Source organism: Mchenga conophoros, linkage group LG8 (assembly GCF_057382185.1).
Source record: "Mchenga conophoros isolate Kocher_MC1m ecotype Shallow Benthic linkage group LG8, M_conophoros_male_GT1.1, whole genome shotgun sequence".
NCBI classification, from domain to species: domain Eukaryota; kingdom Metazoa; phylum Chordata; class Actinopteri; order Cichliformes; family Cichlidae; genus Mchenga; species Mchenga conophoros.
In genome coordinates this window covers 21,867,139-21,886,639 of record NC_140533.1, presented here as the reverse complement: position 1 = coordinate 21,886,639, position 19,501 = coordinate 21,867,139, and the positions used below count along the sequence as shown (strand labels likewise).

Sequence of the window (19,501 nt, the reverse complement as noted above, 5' to 3'; positions counted from 1 at the left end):
CCCATGTGCTTATATGCATGCATAACAGTGACAGCTCCTAATGGGATGATAGGTTTCCTGGGGTTTCTCCTTCCAGAGCCTGGGCATTGTCGTGCACCAGGAGGAACCCAGGACCCACTGCACCAGCGTAGTGTCTGATATTGGGTCCAGAGAGTTCATCTTGATACCCACAACAAACCTTTTGGCAATTGCATCTCCTGGAGGAGTTGGAGTAGTTGTGCAACCTCTGTAGGGTCCAGCTATTGCCTTATACTTCCAGTAGTGACACCGAGAACAGCCAAATGCAAAGCTAATGAAAAAACGGGAAACATGAGGTGGGAAAAAATATCAGTGACCTCCATCTGTAAAATCATTTCTGTCTTCGGGGGTTGTGTCATTGTTGCCTCTCTTGTGCACCTGTTTTTAATTTCATTGATACCAAAGCAGCAAAAACAACTCCCTCTGCTACTTAACTGACCAGATTGATTGGCTGGATGCTGTACTCTAAAATCCCCCTTTCAAATTTTTTAGCAGTGTATACTGTGGCAGTGAGTTAGCATCCAGGGGTTAACAATATTAACTCTTTGTTTAGTTCTGTTTCTTCACCAACACATGACAAAGATATTTGGCTGTGTTTTTCTGCTATTCGCTCCCCAACCAGCTACCTAATGTTTCTGCACTTTCTGGTGAAAACTGACACACCAAACATGGACTTGACCAGTGAGGCCACAACAAAAAATATTAAAATACAGAACCAAAAATTCAATTTCTAGAAAGAAAACTTCTGCAGAGCAGAGGGGAACTGCATGAAGGGGGGCTACCAGCAAGGCTCTTTTCAGGTAAACAGTTTATCGTTCATAGTCGTGCACGTTGACTTGGACTTGGCTACAAAAGATTTGCAAACAGCATCAGTGACTGATGATCATACATCTTATGACTTAACAGCTGAAGTCTAAATAACCCCCCATCACTGCCATAATGCTGCGTCATGATGCGATGAGTCCTGTGAACACCAGAGGGCAGTCAAAGACCTGAAGGAGGGACCCTCCGCCTCTGCAACAGCAAAACAGCGCTTCATGGATCACGGTGTTCTAGCTTCATCCCTTCCTTTATCTAGTATTATACAGTGAATATAATTATTTTCCTACTTGCCAACATTTTAATATCAAACAACTGTTTTGTTTTGTTTTTTGAAAAAAAAAAATGGAGCTTGTGTAAAGTGGGATTTAGCTGGTGAGGAATAACCTGTAGATAAGTCACATGACTCTGATATTGATTACTTTTCGTTGATTTGCAGATGTTTTACAAGCTGATATCCAACAAATGCACAATATAAAGTAGAATTCAGTGATTGAATCTAGTGTGCATCATCACCTTTATTAGAAATCGATGTCTGCTACCCTTCCTACAGCCTTACATGAATACCACAGCCTCTTCTGCACTAGTCCAATACAGTGAATCAGTGTATTCTTTATTACACTACCGCAAACCAACCAATGTAGCCTAGTATCTTCATTAAACCTTTGACTAACACAAAATTATTATTCAAGTACAGTTTATTTTGCAGGATATTTCACAAAAACAGCAAAATACCAAGTACGGATCCAATGTGTGATTTAAAAGCTAAACTTTTGAAAATAATCTCACATTTCTTCTCCTGTGCGTTTCACTGCATGTCACTCCAACTTTACATGTGCACCGCGAACGCATCACAGGGACGAGAAGAAAAAAGGATGTGTTGAGGGTGTAGCGGGTCGTGGGACGTTTTTGTTTTTATTACTGAGCAAGTATATCTCCATGTTTTCACTGGAAGCAACACCAGGCAGCAGCACACGGAAAATTACCTTAACCTGCCTCAGATTTAATGACTGAAGGTGCTGAAGGTTCCGGATCATTTCAAACCCTGGTTGTGATATCAATGTCACTCAGAATCACTGCACTGCTGAATCGGCATGTCTGAGTGAAACAGAAAGAGGAGGAGGAGGAGGAAGAGGAAGAGCGGGGCTGTTGTGACTCATTCAGGTGAAGATGACAAAGCAATTTCTCTCCAATCACAACCACAGAAATAGCTGTAGATGCTCTCTTTGTCTTTCTTAATGCATTCTGATTCAGCTCAAGTGGTAAAAATAAAAAAATCTGAGCTGATGGCAAAGCATTAATATAAACAGCAATACTATAAGTAAAAAGAATAGAAAAACATATAAATAAAGTATCAACTGAGAACATTTTGCTAAGAAATTAAAAACAAAGGAAGCAAATGTTTGGGACAAGCTCTGTGATGCAACTGCAGATTACATTGCAAAATTTAAGGATGCATATGATCTGACAAGAGGATCTGTCGGTTATGTAACCAGCGCATGGAGCCTCAGCATCTACAAAGGTGTGCCCAGAGCAAAGCGTGCCAATCAAAATATGCAAACAGATAGCCAGAGGCTGAGCTGAGCATGAGAGAGAGTCACCAGAAGAAAAGATGGACGAGAGTGGAGGGATGACTAAAGGGGCGGGGTTGCAGCATGACTTGAAAATGCTGCAGCATCCGGCTGCCTCTCCTCCTCCTCTCCCCATCTTTTTACATATTGGCTGTATCCGCCCTCCTGTTTCTCTCAGTCTGAGTGCTGTAGCCCTGCTGTGTGTTCCTCTCAGCCCTCTGTTGGAGCACCAAAGGGAGGAGGAGCCACCAGGAAACAGGCACTTACGCATACTCACCCAGCCACACACTCTGACATCTCACAGCATCACTTCTGCACGCTCACTGTAAGCACCAGCCAGCCAACCAGCCAGGCCCATTTGGAGCAGGGGAGCCCAACTGTTTCATCGCCCAACATGGATGTACTGATGAAGGGGTTCTCCATGGCCAAGGAGGGGGTGGTGGCCGCCGCAGAGAAGACCAAAGCTGGCATGGAGGAAGCAGCAGCTAAGACCAAGGAGGGGGTAATGTATGTAGGTATGTAATATATCATGCAGCAAAAAGAGTTTGGAGGGTTGTGGGGGGGAGGTGCACTCATTTTTTGGTCTATATGTGGAATTACTTCATGTACTTTTTGCATCATATGATTTGGGATCCATGTCTGAGACTTGTGAGAGGAACAGAGAGAGGAGGAGGAGGAAAAAGAGAAGAGAAGGCAGGAAGGAGGGGATGGAGTGAGTGCTGGTGGGATACTGCTGCAGGACTGGTGCAGGGTCCAGAGGGTGGACAGTGAGAAACAGCGAGGAAAAGACAGTGAGGGTTACAGCTTTGCAGCAGGACAGTGATCAGTGGATGTTTGGGGGGAAAGCAAAAGAAAAGCAAAAGAGAAGAGCAAAAGGAGGGAAAGGAGGTCACTGCAGAGCTCTGTGACGCCGCTTCCTCGGGCTTTCATCACCTGACCAGCGTGACTATATTAAATCACTGGTCTGTGAAGCAGTTTGGATGGGGATGTCCAGTGATGGACTGGTTTCCAGAGTGTCAATTTATCTGATTTTTTAAATTAAATTTACAGAATAGAGCTGACCTACATTCATAATTAAAAGAAAAAAATATATTTAGAAAAGTGTTATAAAAAGCATTTAAACACTTAAAAAGAATCATTTCACAGCAAGACGCAAGATGATGTAAGTGTAAGAGGAAATACAATTTTAAATGCCCAAGAAAAATGATTCATTTATATTTTACCTCGGGTGCTTTGCACAGATGCTGTTGTTTCCTGCACTTTAATTATAGCTCAAGCTGCCACTGCGTCACGTTTCAAGGTTATCCCAAGCAGCAGGCTTTCACACCACCTGGGACAGGCCAGAGGGGGTGCAAAAGTAAGGAGGGTGGGTGAGGAACGATCAGAGTGGAGGGCTCCATCGTTGTCTGCTGTCTATCCCGTCAGTGCTCTGTCTGACCGTCATGCAGCAACTACAAAATTTTAATCATAATGATGAAAAAAAGGGGGAAGTCAACGGCACAAGCTGGAGAGGGAGGGGTGAGTTAGGGCAAGGATCATTTGAGCACTGCAGCAATTTGCTCTCTCTCTCTATCACAACCCCTCCACCCCCACCCTCCTTCTCCCGCACGCTCTACCCTCATCGGTTTGTGCTGGACGCAAAAACATTTGTGTGCTTGTGTTAGTTTGTGGTGTCACAGCAGCAGGATTGGCCTCCCAGTGAGTGCTCCTTCCTTCCACCCCCCACAGCTCACAAAACACCCACCCCAGGGAGACATGGAAGAACGGAGGGATGCAGGAAAGAGAGACAGAGAGAGAAAAGAGGGGGTAAAAAAATGAAGGGAGGGGTGTTATGTCACCAAAAGCTTTGAGCTTGTAGTCTCGTGGCTCGTGGAGGAGAAAGACAGGTGACACATTGGGACAGAGGGCTGAGACTTGCTGGGTAAAGAAACCCTGGATCTTCCAGGAAGTAGACAGTGGTCACAAGCTCAAGGAAGCAAGAGAAAGGGGGTAAAGGTGAAGCAAGAGACAGAGAGGGAACAACGCAGATCACAGGGGGAGGATCAGAAGGGGGAGAGGGGATGTGATCAGTGAAGAGTGTCAATGGTTTCACTGTATCCACCTGCAGCAGAGTGCCTACGTCAGCATGTGGCTGTCAGTACACAGTATCAAGGTTTGCACGCCTGCTTTCCACCACATGGGCCAGACCTGGACAAACACAGCAACATGCTCAGTGATTTATTAATTTATTTTTAAAAGCTTCTGCCGCAAAACAGCTCCAAAACTTAAGTTTTAACTTTTAATTAAGAGATTTAACTTCATGTGATTTTATCAATCCCTTTATTTTTGCTTTTAAGATTTAATTCGGTGTTTTGGTAATCACTGATGGTTTCATTACAATCTTTTGTTTAAAGAGATTCATGAAAAATCCAAAATACACAATCTAAAAATTCTAGGTGTTTATTTTTGCAATAATATGAAAATATACCAACATATATAGCAATTATTTTAGAAAGAAATCAATTAGCATGATTTTTTTTTCTGCCCTGTAAATTTAACACGATGTATTTGCAATACGGAATATGAATTTCCTTTTTCATTTGTATGTATATGGTAATACAGCGTGTTGTTGATTATATATAGGTGTGTAAAATTGCATCTTTCTTTAGCTGAGAGCACATAAGGATTCACAGTTAACAGGATTTTTCACCACATCAGGATTGCTGAAGCGCAAATCCTCCTCTGGAAAAAAAGCTGTATTTCTCTGTGTTTAACGCATCATTTCATAATGGGTAAAAATGCATTCAAACGCTCTAATCCATGCCGTCTTTGTGTACTCAGGCATGCCTCCAATCAGGATTATAATTTATTACAAGGATTATTTCAACAATTGCGTTTTTGTTCTTATTCTTGTCATTTGATCAGCTGTGTCCTGTGCATCACCTTCAGCTGGAATCGGCGTTATTACAAAAAGATGTTTATGAGTTACTCGATAAATCATAAAGCAAAGTTTCCTCAGAAGTCATGTATTCTTTCACAGGCATGGCTTGTTTGGTGACAGGCAGATCAGCTCTTCAGCTGAAATAGTCACGGCGTGCAGTGACACTCGGGAGGGGGGCTCCCCCTGTTGACTGAGAAAGAAGCTGTGTCACTGCAGCCTGCGATGAGCTGTACTGCAGTACTGCTCAGTACCCCGCACGTGGCTCATGTACCACGGGGAACGTGCTGAAAGATGGAGGGAAGCAGAAGGTAGCAAGGCTGACTGGATGTGGGACACTGTAAATGGCAGCAGCTGCATCTATGTGACTATAAAAAAGAGTGCAGTCAGTTTACTCATCTGCAGATGTAGCCTTCCTTTCCTCCATTAGTTCCTTTTTACCTTCCTCTCACTCTTTCTACTGTTCTTATCTTTTAGCTCGGATACTTCCCTCCTGTCATCCCTAACGTTGGCAGATTACATAACCACAATTTAATCTGCTGGGATCATACTGTAATGAGCACAGGGCTGGAAAGCAGGAAGGCACACACAGAGACGTGCGGCTGTTGCAGCCCATTCACAGGATGACTTCCAATTAAATAAAATGTTTCCAAGTGAAAGGAGCTTTTTTAGAGCTAGTGGTAAAGATAACAGGATCTTTAAACAGTCCAGACTTTATTAAAAAAATTTAAAAAGGCAAAACCCTTTGAGGACGCAGGAAAGCGCACAACATACCAGTCAGACTGACAAAACTGTGAGCAAAAGTAGGTCTGTGAATGTATTTTTAGAAACAGTAATGGATCACGCTGAGCTGAGACTCTTGGGAATGTTATGTCAGAGTTTAAAGGGGCAACAGCAGCTGAGAAATGTCCAAAAATACATAAGCAATATCTGCCGTCAACATTTTATGATATTTCTCTGACAACATTTAATGCACTGGTGTATTAAATGTGCTACTATTAGGCTATTAATAATGTAACTCTCATTGCTCTTATTCCTACATTATTCATTAATAACAAATCTATTATATAGTTTATGTTTCATTTGACTGTTTTACTTACTGAGGAAAGAAACCATAGACAGGACAAACAGGGCGTGTGAAATGTGTCTCTTTATTTTACAGGAAACATGCATGAGTCATGTACATGAATATAAGTCTGTTTTTCCTTTTTGGTCTGCAGGGAGTAAGACAAAGGAGGGAGTGGTGTCATCAGTAAACACAGGTAAGAAAAGCTGCATGTTTGAGCCACTATTAAGATCATATAAATATAGAAACAGAAACCTCTGAGGGGAGAATGCAGAGGTTTGTTGTCTGAATATGAAGTGATTGCTGTCCCGAAGAGTTCGTTATGATCCCTTCTCTTATTACAAAAACAACATCCGAATATATTCATACTTCAGCACTGAATTCATGGCTACACCTTTAAGCACTGTGCTGAAACACTCTGGTTCTTAGAACAAGGAGCTCTTAGTCACACTTGAATGGTATAAAGTCCCAGATGGCTACAAGGGTATGTTTTGTAACATAGGTAGGTGGGATGGTTAACCGTCAGTTAATCTTCATTGTTGAAGTTTTTTTCTCTAGTAAAATCGAAAAAAATAAAAAATACATAAATAAAGTTTGAAAATATTTCTGATAAAGCACAGATGCCACCTACTGTATGTGTCACTCAATTTGATTTTGCAACTAGCAGGTGCAGATGTTGATGATGATGATGATGATGATAACCTTTTATTTTGAACAGATAAAGGCTTAAATGCTCTGTAGATGCTGATCTGATTTCTCAAATTACTTCTTTTTTGTATCTAGAAATTTAAGATATGAAAAGCATAAATATTGAATTTTGGTATAAATCAAATAAGAGCAGTATGTACAAATAAACTGTTCATTGGATACACGTTTAGAGGTACAATCATCAGAAATGTGTTTAAATACCAGGTGTCCTCTTCCAGGTGACCCAAATGTGGTTCATTGCTTATTACTAAAATAATACTATGGCCAAGTAGAAATAAGAAAAATCCTGATTTTATTCGAATCCATACAGATAATAACAGAGCTGCATAAAGCTTTAACTGTCATATAGAAAAAGTAAATAAGATATTTACTGAAGGATTTTAATGTTTAGTGCTGTTACTTTTAATATTACTTTAAATAATGACATTACAGTTGTGCTAAAGGATCTGGAGACTTCACTTTGTCCTCCACTGAGCAGGCTGATGTTGTTTGCTCTGGACCCTCTTATACAGCGTCATTTGTGTGTGAAAGACAAACTTCAGGTTTCAAGATGTTTTTAAACTTTGCTTTTTATAAAGAAAATAAAAGTGAATAACACTATCTTTCTGGTTTAGCAAATTATATATGTGAAAAGGCTCTTCTGTGATGAGGCCAATGTATCAACTTAGTTTCAGGGGTGTCTCCATAGGGGGGGCCATGAGGTGGCACTGCCCAAGCCTACTCCACACTAAAGTTAGGGTCACTGTGGTAGACTACTGTTCATGCCCAACACTCTTAGATGAAAGCATCAATAGGATTATAGCATAAATAGTACTGGAAAATACATTCACATCACTCAAGTGACGTACAAGCTTATCCTTTAAGTACTTCTTTGTTATGATACCATCTACTTCTACTCTGCAGTACTTGAAATAAAAAGCTACGTTATGTGATATAATGTATTTTATTGTATAGCTTACAACACACATTAATGAATCATTAGAGAATAATGAACTATTTTCAAGCAACACTGTAGAATGAGTACTTTTACTTTAGGTACTTTAATTGCTAAAACCTTTGTACTCTTAGGTTACTTTAGCAGGGTTATGAATTTTACTTGAGAAAAAAGGTGTAAATATTTATTTACAGTTCTACTTGGCAGGTAATACACCTGTATGAGGGCAGATGGTTACACACTAATCTGAATATGTTGTCTACACTGCATACCACTTTTCCTGATCAAATGTTCTGATTTCCTGTCCCATCCCCATCTGATCTTTTCAAAGTCCTGGAAAGAGCTTTGCACAGATTTTCACATTGAGGTGAAAATCAGGACTGTTTTCTCACAGTGCAGTTTACACACTAACCCTCTTTCGCTCTCCACGTCTCAGTGGCCAACAGGACCGTGGATCAGGCCAACATTGTCGGAGAAACAGCGGTTGCAGGAGCCAACGAGGTGGCGCAGGCGGGTGTGGAGGGAGTCGAGAACGTTGCTGCATCAACCGGGCTGGTCAACCAGGTTAGTTACCATGGTTACTGTGGGTCGCACCAGCACTCTTCATAGGTTTACCTCATTAGCATCTTTGCAGCTCTAGAAGGGAACCAGAGTTCTCATGCAGTAACAATGCTGAAAACTTCATTTTTAAAACGGGATCGGGGGTTGATTGAGCTGAACAAAGTGTCAGCTGGACATTTAAGTTAAATTGTGCCTGAAACTGATCTTTAATGCTAGTTTGAGGTTGAACACTAGATGGAGCCATTTCCCCTGAACTCACATCAAACAACTGCAGGACACCAAAGAAATCCAATTTCTTTACTGCAGCACTCTGTTGAGAAACTTTAATTACATTTATTTGCTCTGAGTAAATTAAGGTCATTGTGGCTCCATCTGCTTGTGAGAGGATTTTTCTGTCTGTCCAGTTTTCCACAGCCTGAAAAAATTGTACATTTTTAAACTTAATATTTACGGATTCAATTATTATTTATGTCATCACTGTGTTGTTTGCTTGTTTTTTAAGCAAAGAAATAATAAAATACATATAACTGTGACACATTTGCAAAAAACTTGTATTACAACTTGTATAAGAAAATTTTGAATTACCACTAATGTCATTTGGAGCTCTTGAAACTGATCGTCCTCCTTCTGCTCTTATACATTGAACTCTCTGTCAGATGTTAGATGTTCTTGCATTTAACATTTGTGTCTTTTCTGCATGTCTTTATTGTCGTGTGTTTTGTGTGCTGTTCTTTTGTTATAATTTTGTGCCAGTGCTTTTTTTTCTTGTGCTTTGTTTTTGTGTGTTACTGTTCTCACATTTTGTTGTTTGTGCTGTTTGTGTCTCATTTTTGTTTCCCTGATAGGAGGAGCCTGTATACGAGGTGCCAGTTGGACAGAACATTTTGGGGTCATAGGTCATAAAGAAATCGGGAGGGTTAGGAAAGCGGGGGGGGGGGGGGGGATACTGTGCATGTTGCTAACAGTCTGTTAGGTGTACACAATCTGTAGAAACCCTTTTGTATTGGATTGCGTGAACATTAGTTAATAGTGTACAACAAACTCAGTGAGCTTCAGGAGGAAAGGGAAGGAACAGAAGCTTCTGTAAGGCTTCCTGAATTTATTCCTGCATCATTTGGGGCTTTGGATTAAACCCTTCATGCTTCCAGGAAAAATCCAAGTTGTAATACAACATAAAAAATAACTTTGTGACTTCTTCCTCTGAATATTTGAGACATTTTCCTCTCATGCTCACTAAGTTGCGTACTTTAGGCTCCAGTGATACTAAAATTCATTTCTAACCGTGTAGCTTGTCTATGCAACATTAAGCCACATCTATAGAACATCAGACAAGGCAGTGAATATTCTTATGGCATGCTCTGAACTGCTTCCCTGTAAGGCCTGTGCATCAGAAGCCTGTAGGCAAAAGTGTTCCTCTGACATCTTAGAAAGCTATAATTAATTAACTGACTCTCCCTTTCCTGAAAAATCTTGCGCATGATGATAAGAGCTCTTTCAATGGCACTGCATGCTTTTTGGAAATATTGTAACTGCTTTATTGAATTAGAGGTGCCATCAGTTCATTCTTTGATCCTTGCTGAAATATTCACGCCACCTCTCTCGTGTTTATAATCCATCCACATTAACGTCTTCTCCTCCCACAGGGAGAATATGGAGGAATGCAGCAGGGCGGGGAAGGAGGAGAGGTAAGATGAAACAATTTCTTTTATTTCATGTATTTTATTAAAAACACATACATTAAAAGCGGTCACATACACCTTTGTTATACAGAGGACTTTCTTTCCAGTTTCCAGTTTCCATGATCCCGGTGAGACTCAACATATCTTTGTTTTTTTCCAACATGATGTTAGTTTTATCCCAGTTAGAGTCAAACAGACAATAAATAAAGCACTGTATGCTTGAAGGTGGGCATTCATTGTGATTTACAAGTTGCTAATAACTAACAGTGTCCCTGCATTTCTCAGCCTGATCATCTCCTCTCTTCTCACATTTACTTTCAAAACACAAAGAGTAATGGCCGAATTTGGATAATTTCATGTTGGTCACATTGATCTTTTATATACAGTCTATGATTCTTCTAGTGGTAACTAATGTGGAGCTGCTAGTGTTGAGAAGAGATGAGCTATAGAAGTTAGACAAAGCAGATTTCAGGCTTCTAGATTTCAAAACAAAACTGTACAACTTACAGATTAATTAGTTTATACAGGTTTTTACTGTACACATCTCCAGGCTTTAAGACACATACAATTATTTTAAAATGTATTTTCAGTTCTTAAAATGCATGGATAGGCAGATCAGTTGGAATCCATTCTCATTTTAAATACACTAGAGTAAGTTTCAGTATCACGTTGCATATCCTATACTATCAAGGATCAAGCTGCTACTGTGCGTCAGTTTAGTAATTTAGTAAAGATCAAACATCCAAGCAAAATGCATTTGTAAATTGAGTAAAACCATAATTTAGACAATAATAAAATCTAACCTAAAGAATCTGTGTACCAGTCTCCAGAATCCAAGGCCTAAATAAACACAAACCGGATTAGCAAAAAAAGAGAAGCACGCAAGTTTATAATGACAGCAAAACACTGAAACCAGGTGGGACATCTTAAAAGGAAGTTGTTTGGTGTTGCTGTGAACAAATCAGCGATTGCACAGATATGATGAGGATTTCTGGCTGCCTTTTTAAAGTAAGAGGTCACAAGCAGAAAAATGCTTGAAGCCGCTGGTTTCATGTTGAACTATGAATGCAAAACTCTAAATCGAATCATCTAAAATATGATTGTATGGAAATTTTAAGTAGCAAAAAGAGGAATACTGCTTTATGATCTTTAACATATGCTTGATGTTTTTTACTGTTATACATATAAAAAATGTCTTCCACTGTTGATATTTGTGTTTTTATGTTTTTCTTCTTTCCTCCCTTCCAGGGATACTAGTCATCTTCAGGCCCTCCCGTGCTCTCCACCTGCCCCTCGCCTCCCCCTTTGCCTCGCTGTACCAGACTCCAGATCTTCAACAATATTTTTTTGTGACTTTACGGAACCAAAATCAACTAATACAGACTCTTCCGGATGCTGCACAACCGCCCCTCTCTCCCCGCTCAGTCTCGTCACTCCCCGGTGCCTCCCCCTGTGGTCCTCACCGCCATCTTTCCTCCCCTCTAATTTAAAGCAGCCTGAAGCTTTCGTACCCCCGCCTCATCTGTGTGTTAGTGGTGTCCTGATATGATCCTGGTGTTGTTGCTCTGCCACATGAACCCATAGTAAAATCTCACACGCAAACACACAAAAAAGAAACACACCAACATTCGGCACACACATGAAACACTCACATACAGTACATGCCGTTACGGCACTGACTCGCACTTTGGGCGAATGAGTCACAGTTGGGGGAAATACGATTCTGGGTGCGAACAATAACACAGTGTGCGACTGAGGCAAGACATGAGAGGGTGGATGAGCTGCAGTCAGTGCGTCTGTGTACCAGTGTTAGCTCGTGTATGTGTGTGCATGTGTAGCTGCTGCTGTATAGAACAAATCTCCAGAGGCTTGTGCAGGAAAATGTGCTTTGATGATGTTGAAGTTACATGTGAAGTAGTTAGAGTAGACTGCATGAACAGATGTGTAGAATGACTCGTAACGTGTTGTTAAATCTAGAGTAGCAGCTGTTCTGTGTTGCTTTGAATGGCTTAGTGTGTGTTTCTACTCAGTGTTTAGGGTTAATACAGTGGAAGCAATAGACAATATTCATCTGTCAGAGCAGCAGCTTGAAATGTGTTCATGTGATGCATGAGAAAGCAAAGGCAACATTTTAAAAGAAACTCCTATAACATTTAAATATTTGAGGTGTGAGAAAGCAGACTTAATGAGAAGAAAGCTCTTATTACTTTGAACTACTTAAGTTAAGGATTTAGGTTTGATCAGATTTGACTGAGAGGGAAGTTTCCCCGCAAAAATAAAAGTAATAATAATAATTTTAGTTTAAAATTCGAGAATGTCCTTTTTCCAAAGCAGTTCAGACCTCAGCAACATCCATTGTAACAATGACTTCATATGTGAACAACTTTTAGCACTAAAGAAGCTGACTGGCATTGTTTCAGAAACACAGAACTGTATTTAAAATTGATTGATCTGCAGAAAATTCAGCAACTTCGAAAGAAAGCTACATACAGAGAAAAAAATAACTAGAATTGTTACCTTGCGGTTATATTTATCCCTCACTTATAGTGTTTCACTACAACTAAAAAAGAGCTTTTGTCAAGTATCACACCTTCATTATTTAATTCTGCTTCACATTTGTGTAAAACTTTGATAGAAGTTATTTAATTAGTAGTTATTAAATGAGTTATTTAGTTAATGCCAGAAACAAGTTTTGTATGGTGATTGTGAATTTTACCTTTGACTCTTAAATGAGCTGCAGTTCTTCCTTGACTTAAAGTGAATGATTGTGCCAAATTAAAAGAAATTTCCTCCAGGTAGTCCCGAGTTGGAAGACATCACAAAAGCCTGACACGTGACTTCTTCAAGAGTAATTCTCATAAAGAAATCTGTGCTGGATAGTGTGAAAAATGTTCAAAATAACTATTCAAGGAGAAAATAAGATCACTTTCTGCTATTGTGTAGCTGCTTTTTAGTCTCTGTAACACTGTTTGGCAAACCATCGAGAGAAACAAGCAGATGGGACATTTGTCAGTTGTTTGTATTGCAGTTGAAAATATTCTTATTCTTATTAATTCATCTTTAAAAGAGCATAATGAAGGTTTGGGTTTAAAAATTAGACCAGCTTTATGTGTAGTTCTGTGCACAGCTTGAATTCTGGGATATGTAGTAGCTTTTAGGATGGTTTTTATTTCACACAATCTAAATCTGACTGTTGTGAAGCTCCCACCCCTCAACTGTCTCAACCAATCAGATCGTTTCTTTCTGCTGTCACTCAGTGTTCTGACACGTTTCACAGCTTGCTTGCCCTGCAAAACTGTGTGTCTACATGTACTGTATGTGAGAGTGGACGTGTGTGTTTGCTAACACAGAACGGATTCAGCCAGCAAAATGTGTGTGTGTGTGTTTGTGTCTGGACCTGGTTTGTGTGTTCTTACTTTGAGGCCAATGGAAACTGATGACTGCATGTTGCCTTATCAAGCAATTTCACATTCCCACACACACGTGTACATCACAGTACACACTAAAAAACACACACAACCACGAATCCCTCCACAAATACACAAACACGGTTCACACACCAAGTTTAAGTTGGCATCAAAGCAGACTCGCTGATTTTTTTAAACAGTACCAATGAAATTAAAAAGGTTTTGTTGAAATCCAGCTACAGTGTCAAGTTTTGTTTGAAGAATTTAAAAAGTTTTATTAATTTTGATCTTGCAGTCGAGGCCACGGGAATTTTTCTGTTCAATTCAATTTTATTTACATAGCGTTGACTCATAATAACAGTTGCCTCAAGTTGCTTTATATTTGCCAGAATCCTTCAGTTAAACAGACAAAACAGAAAAAGCCCAACAGTCAGATGCTCTGCTATGAGCAACGGTTTGGCATAGAAAATCAAATTAAATTCAAATTCAAATTTTATTTGTCACATACACAGTCATACACCGTACGATATGCAGTGAAATGCTTAGACAACTGCTCTTCAGGAAGCGGAATCGAAGAAAAGAAAAACGCCCTTTTAAAAGAAAGAAACTTCTAGTAGAATCAGGCTGAGAGAGAGAGAGACAGCCATCTGCTGCTGGTTGAGGTTAGAGGAGGAAGACAGGATAAAAACATGCTGTGGAAGAGAAATGTGTAAAGGTGAGTGAAGAAGAAACATTCAGTGCATCATGGGAAGCCCCTGGGCCACCTGAGTGAGGATTTGGGGCCACCTGATCCAAACTAGAAGCTGCTCTGCTCCAAGAGTTGCTCTGCCTCCCATTTTACATTTAAATACTATAGGGACAAAACACACAGTCTGAGAGAGAAGTGGGATGATACAGTGCTATGAAGTCTTTAAAATAAGATGGGACCTAATTATACAAGACCTTGTGTGTGACAAGAAGGATTTTAAATCCAATTCTGTATTTAACAGGGACAATGAAGCCAGTGTGGGCAAAGTATGCTCTTTTTTTAGTCCTCATCAGAACCCTTGGATCAAATAAAGATTTTTTTATGGAGTTTTTAGGACATCCTGATAATAATGGAATACATAAGTCCAGCCCTAGAAGTGTTAAATGCATGAACTGACTCTTGTGTAGAGCTTTTCTCATCCTGGTAACCATCCAAAGCATTTTATCCTACAGCCACATTCACTTAATTCCACATTCCTGTGAAGGGACACTGCTAAGCACTGCACCAACATGCCACCCTTATTCACATCATTGAATAGAACCTAACAATGAGTGTGCACCTAATGAACACCATGGGCAAGCAATAAACTCCAAGTTGCTCTCTGATATATTGTAGAGAGAATGTGTGTGAATTTTAGATAGAAAGCGCTTATGCATTGAAAAAGAAGTGATTATGTGAATCAGGGTAGATGAGGCACGATGTACAAAGGGTTTTAAGTACTAAAGTACAGCAGAATAAGTCTATCTAGCAGCAGTGCTCACACTGCCTGGTTGCTTTTATTGATTCAAAACGACTCCATGTCTCTTCCTTTGCTCAGGAGACCCAAACGAAGAAAAGAGCACCACATCCCGGCAGTAAATACTTTGATGTGTCATAAAAACAGAATGCTAACATGATTGGTCCAAACAGTTGAGGATGGTGGTTTAAACTTCCTTTTTGGCTCTTCAGTCCATCCCTCAGGTCATCTTACACCCTGTATGGCGCAAACATCTCAATGTAATATGAAGAAAACTCCTCCCACTTCACCATGGCAACCTCCTCTAGTATTAAACATGCTACAGCTAGCAGGCAAAAAATACTCAATAAACTTTAATGTGTGTGTGTGTGTTTGGTTAAACTGTATGAAGGTGAAGATTAACTTGTTTTACAGAAACACATTTCTTTGTATTTATTTGCAGTCCCTGGTGAACACTGATTCTGCTCTATGATTGGCTGTTTGTAAAAATTAAATAAATAAAAAAAAGGGAGAAAGTATAAAAGGGGAAAAGAAGCCGTCAGCAGGTCATTTCTCTTGGACTACGCTCGAGAAACAGCAAAATCACAGACTCTGCCTGAAGCAGTAGACTGAGTAAGTAACAGATCCTTTTATATGTCTTTAACTCTCCGTTTGTTTATTTTATACTCAGAAACACTTTAATGACATCATAACCTAAAAATAATAGAGGATTAAAAAAAACCTGAATTTGAAAGTTTACCGTGGGAACACCTGAAAACAGTAAATGTGTAACCACGGGCATCATTATGAGGGAAAAGGTAAACAGGGTTGGAAAACAAATTCAATTCAATTCAATTCAATTCAATTTTATTTATATAGCGCCAAATCACAACAAAAGTCGCCTCAAGGCGCTTCATAGATACAGAGAAAAACCCAACAATCATATGACCCCCTATGAGCAAGCACTTTGGCGACAGTGGGAAGGAAAAACTCCCTTTTAACAGGAAGAAACCTCCGGCAGAACCAGGCTCAGGGAGGGGCGGCCATCTGCTGCGACCGGTTGGGGTGAGAGAAGGAAGACAGGATAAAGACATGCTGTGGAAGAGAGACAGAGGTTAATAACAGATATGATTCAATGCAGAGAGGTCTATTAATACATAGTGAGTGAGAAAGGTGACTGGAAAGGAAAAACTCAATGCATCATGGGAATCCCCCGGCAGCCTACATCTATTGCAGCATAACAAAGGGAGGATTCAGGGTCACCTGGTCCAGCCCTAACTATATGCTTTAGAAAAAAGGAAAGTTTTAAGCCTAATCTTAAAAGTAGAGATAGTGTCTGTCTCCCGAATCCAAACTGGAAGCTGGTTCCACAGAAGAGGGGCCTGAAAACTGAAGGCTCTCCCTCCCATTCTACTTTTAAATACTCTAGGAACAACAAGTAGGCCTGCAGAGCGAGAGCGGAGCGCTCTAATAGGGTGATATGGTACTACAAGGTCATTAAGATAAGATGGGGCCTGATTATTTAAGACCTTGTATGTGAGGAGCAGGATTTTGAATTCAATTCTGGATTTAACAGGAAGCCAATGAAGGGAAGCCAAAACAGGAGAAATATGCTCTCTCTTTCTAGTCCCTGTCAGGACTCTTGCTGCAGCATTTTGGATTAGCTGAAGGCTTTTCAGTGAGTTTTTTGGACATCCTGATAATAATGAATTACAGTAGTCCAGCCTGGAAGTAATAAATGCATGAACTAGTTTTTCAGCGTCACTCTGAGACAGGATATTTCTAATTTTAGAGATGTTGCGCAAATGGAAGAAAGCAGTCTTACATATTTGTTTAATATGTGCGTTGAAGGACATGTCCTGGTCAAAAATGACTCCAAGGTTCCTCACCGCGTTACTGGAGGCCAAGGTAATGCCATCCAGAGTAAGAATCTGATTAGATACCATATTTCTAAGATTTTCAGGGCCGAGTACAATAACCTCAGTTTTATCTGAATTAAGAAGCAGAAAGTTAGCGGCCATCCAGGTCTTTATGTCTTTAAGACATTCCTGCAGTTTAACTAATTGGTGTGTGTTATCTGGCTTCATGGACAGATAGAGCTGGGTGTCATCTGCATAGCAGTGAAAATGTATGCTATGTCTTCTAATGATACTGCCTAAGGGAAGCATGTATAATGTAAACAGAATTGGTCCTAGCACTGAACCCTGTGGAACTCCATAATTAACCTCAGTGTGTGAAGAGGACTCTCCATTTACATGCACGAATTGGAGTCTATTAGATAGATATGATACAAACCACTGCAGCGCAGTACTTGTAATACCTACAGCATGTTCTAATCGCTCTAATAGGATATTATGATCAACAGTATCGAACGCTGCACTGAGGTCTAGCAGGACAAGCACAGAGATGAGTCCACTGTCAGAGGCCATAAGAAGATCATTTGTAACCTTCACTAAAGCTGTTTCTGTGCTGTGCTGAGCTCTGAAACCTGACTGAAACTCTTCAAATAAACCATTCCTCTGCAGATGATCTGTTAGCTGTTTGACAACTACTCTTTCAAGGATTTTTGATATGAAAGGAAGGTTGGAGATTGGCCTATAATTAGCTAAGACTGCTGGGTCTAGAGATGGCTTTTTGAGTAAAGGTTTAACTACAGCCAGCTTGAAGGCCTGTGGTACATAGCCGATTATTAGAGATAGGTTGATCATATTTAAGATCGAAGAATTAATTAATGGCAGGACTTCTTTGAGCAGTTTTGTAGGAATGGGGTCTAAAAGACACGTTGCTGGTTTGGAGGAAGTAATTATTGAAGTTAACTCAGAAAGATCAATTGGAGAAAAAGAGTCTAACTTAATATCAATGGTACTAAGAGTAGCTGTAGATAATATTACATCTGTGGGATGATTATTGGTAATTTTTTCTCTAATGATAAAAATTTTATTTGTGAAGAAGTTCATGAAGTCATTACTAGTTAACGTTAAAGGGATGGTTGGCTCAAAAGAGCTCTGACTTTTTGTCAGCCTGGCTACAGTGCTGAAGAGAAACCTGGGGTTGTTCTTATTTTCTTCAATCAGTGATGAATAGTAAGATGTTCTGGCTTTGCGGAGGGCTTTCTTATAAAGCAGCAAACTATTTCTCCAGGCTGAATGATGATCCTCTAGATTTGTGACACGCCATTTCCTCTCCAGATTACGAGTCATCTGCTTTAGGGTACGTGTTTCAGAATTATACCACGGAGTCAGGTACTTCTGATTTGAGGCCTTAGTTTTCACAGGAGCTACAGTATCCAGAGTCGTACGTAGTGAGGAGGTGAAATTATTAACAAGATAATCGACCTCTGTTGGGGTAGCGTTCAGATAGCTGCTTTGCTCTGTGTTGGTACAGGGCATTGGAGATGATAACAGTGGGTGGATTATATTCTTAAACTTAGTTACAGTGCTTTCAGAAAGACATCTACTTTGATAAAGTCTACTCTTCACCGCTGTGTAATCAATTATTGTAAAAGTAAATGTTATCAGGAAATGATCAGACAGGAGAGGGTTTTCAGGAAACACTGTTAAATGTTCAGGTTCGATGCCATATGTTAAAACAAGATCTAGAGTGTGATTAAAGTGGTGGGTGGGTTCTTTTACATTTTGAGAGAAACCAATTGAGTCTAATAACAGATTAAATGCCATGTTGAGGCTGTCATTTTTAGCATCTACATGGATGTTAAAATCACCCACAATAATTATTTTATCTGAGCTCAGAACTAAATTAGATATAAAGTCTGAGAAATCAGACAGAAACTCTGTGTAAGGCCCAGGTGGACGATAGATGATAACAAGTAAGACTGGTTTCTGAGTTTCACAGCTGGGGTGGACAATGTTAAGCATCAGGCTTTCAAATGAATTAAAAGTCTGTCTTGGTCTTTCATTAATTAATAGGCTGGTGTGAAAAATTGCTGCCACACCGCCTCCTCGGCCTGTGCTTCGAGATTTCTGGTAGTTAGAATGGCTCGGGGGTGTTGATTCATTTAAACTAACATAATCATCCTGCTGCAACCAGGTTTCTGTAAGGCAGAGTAAATCAATTTGTTGATCAATTATTAAGTCGTGTACTAACAGAGACTTGGAGGAGAGAGACCTAATATTTAATAATCCACATTTCACTGTTTTACTCTTTGGTTCAGATGTGGATACTGTATTGTTCTTTCTTTGTGATTGTTTATGTTTAAGTTGTTTGTTGCTGGTTTTTAGTTTGTTTTTTGTCTTTTTGGAAGCTGACACAGTCTCTATGGAGATGGGTTTTTGGGGGGGTAGCAGGAGGAGAGAAGCTGCAGAGAAGCGTGTAAGACTGCAACTCTGCTTCCTGGTCCC

At 40.0% G+C, this 19,501-nt stretch overlaps 1 protein-coding gene across 2 annotated transcripts; it reads left to right on the top strand.

The window, feature by feature from the left end:
• The first annotated feature begins 2,557 nt into the window (after positions 1 to 2,557).
• Positions 2,558 to 13,915, top strand: sncgb (synuclein, gamma b (breast cancer-specific protein 1)). Of its 2 annotated transcripts, XM_085284948.1 has the most exons (6): positions 2,558 to 2,923; positions 6,546 to 6,587; positions 8,470 to 8,597; positions 9,440 to 9,457; positions 10,238 to 10,279; positions 11,522 to 13,915. In XM_085284948.1, exons 1-6 carry the CDS (start codon positions 2,803 to 2,805, stop codon positions 11,528 to 11,530), a joined length of 360 nt encoding a protein of 119 aa, XP_085141074.1. In that variant the 5' UTR covers positions 2,558 to 2,802; the 3' UTR covers positions 11,531 to 13,915. The 2 variants fall into 2 exon arrangements, with proteins under 2 accessions (XP_085141074.1, XP_085141073.1); XM_085284947.1 differs by lacking the exon at positions 9,440 to 9,457 and having other exon boundaries at positions 2,658 to 2,923.
• The last annotated feature ends 5,586 nt before the right edge of the window (positions 13,916 to 19,501 follow it).

What these genes read in the sequence shown, in the direction of transcription:
- sncgb (XM_085284948.1), top strand. Translation starts at nt 2,803, where the DNA reads ATGGATGTACTGATGAAGGGGTTCTCCATGGCCAAGGAGGGGGTGGTG. An exon ending in GGAGGGGGTAATGTATGTAG is followed by an intron (nt 2,924 to 6,545) that starts GTATGTAATATA and finishes TTTGGTCTGCAG; the next exon opens with GGAGTAAGACAAAGGAGGGA. An exon ending in GGTGTCATCAGTAAACACAG is followed by an intron (nt 6,588 to 8,469) that starts GTAAGAAAAGCT and finishes TCCACGTCTCAG; the next exon opens with TGGCCAACAGGACCGTGGAT.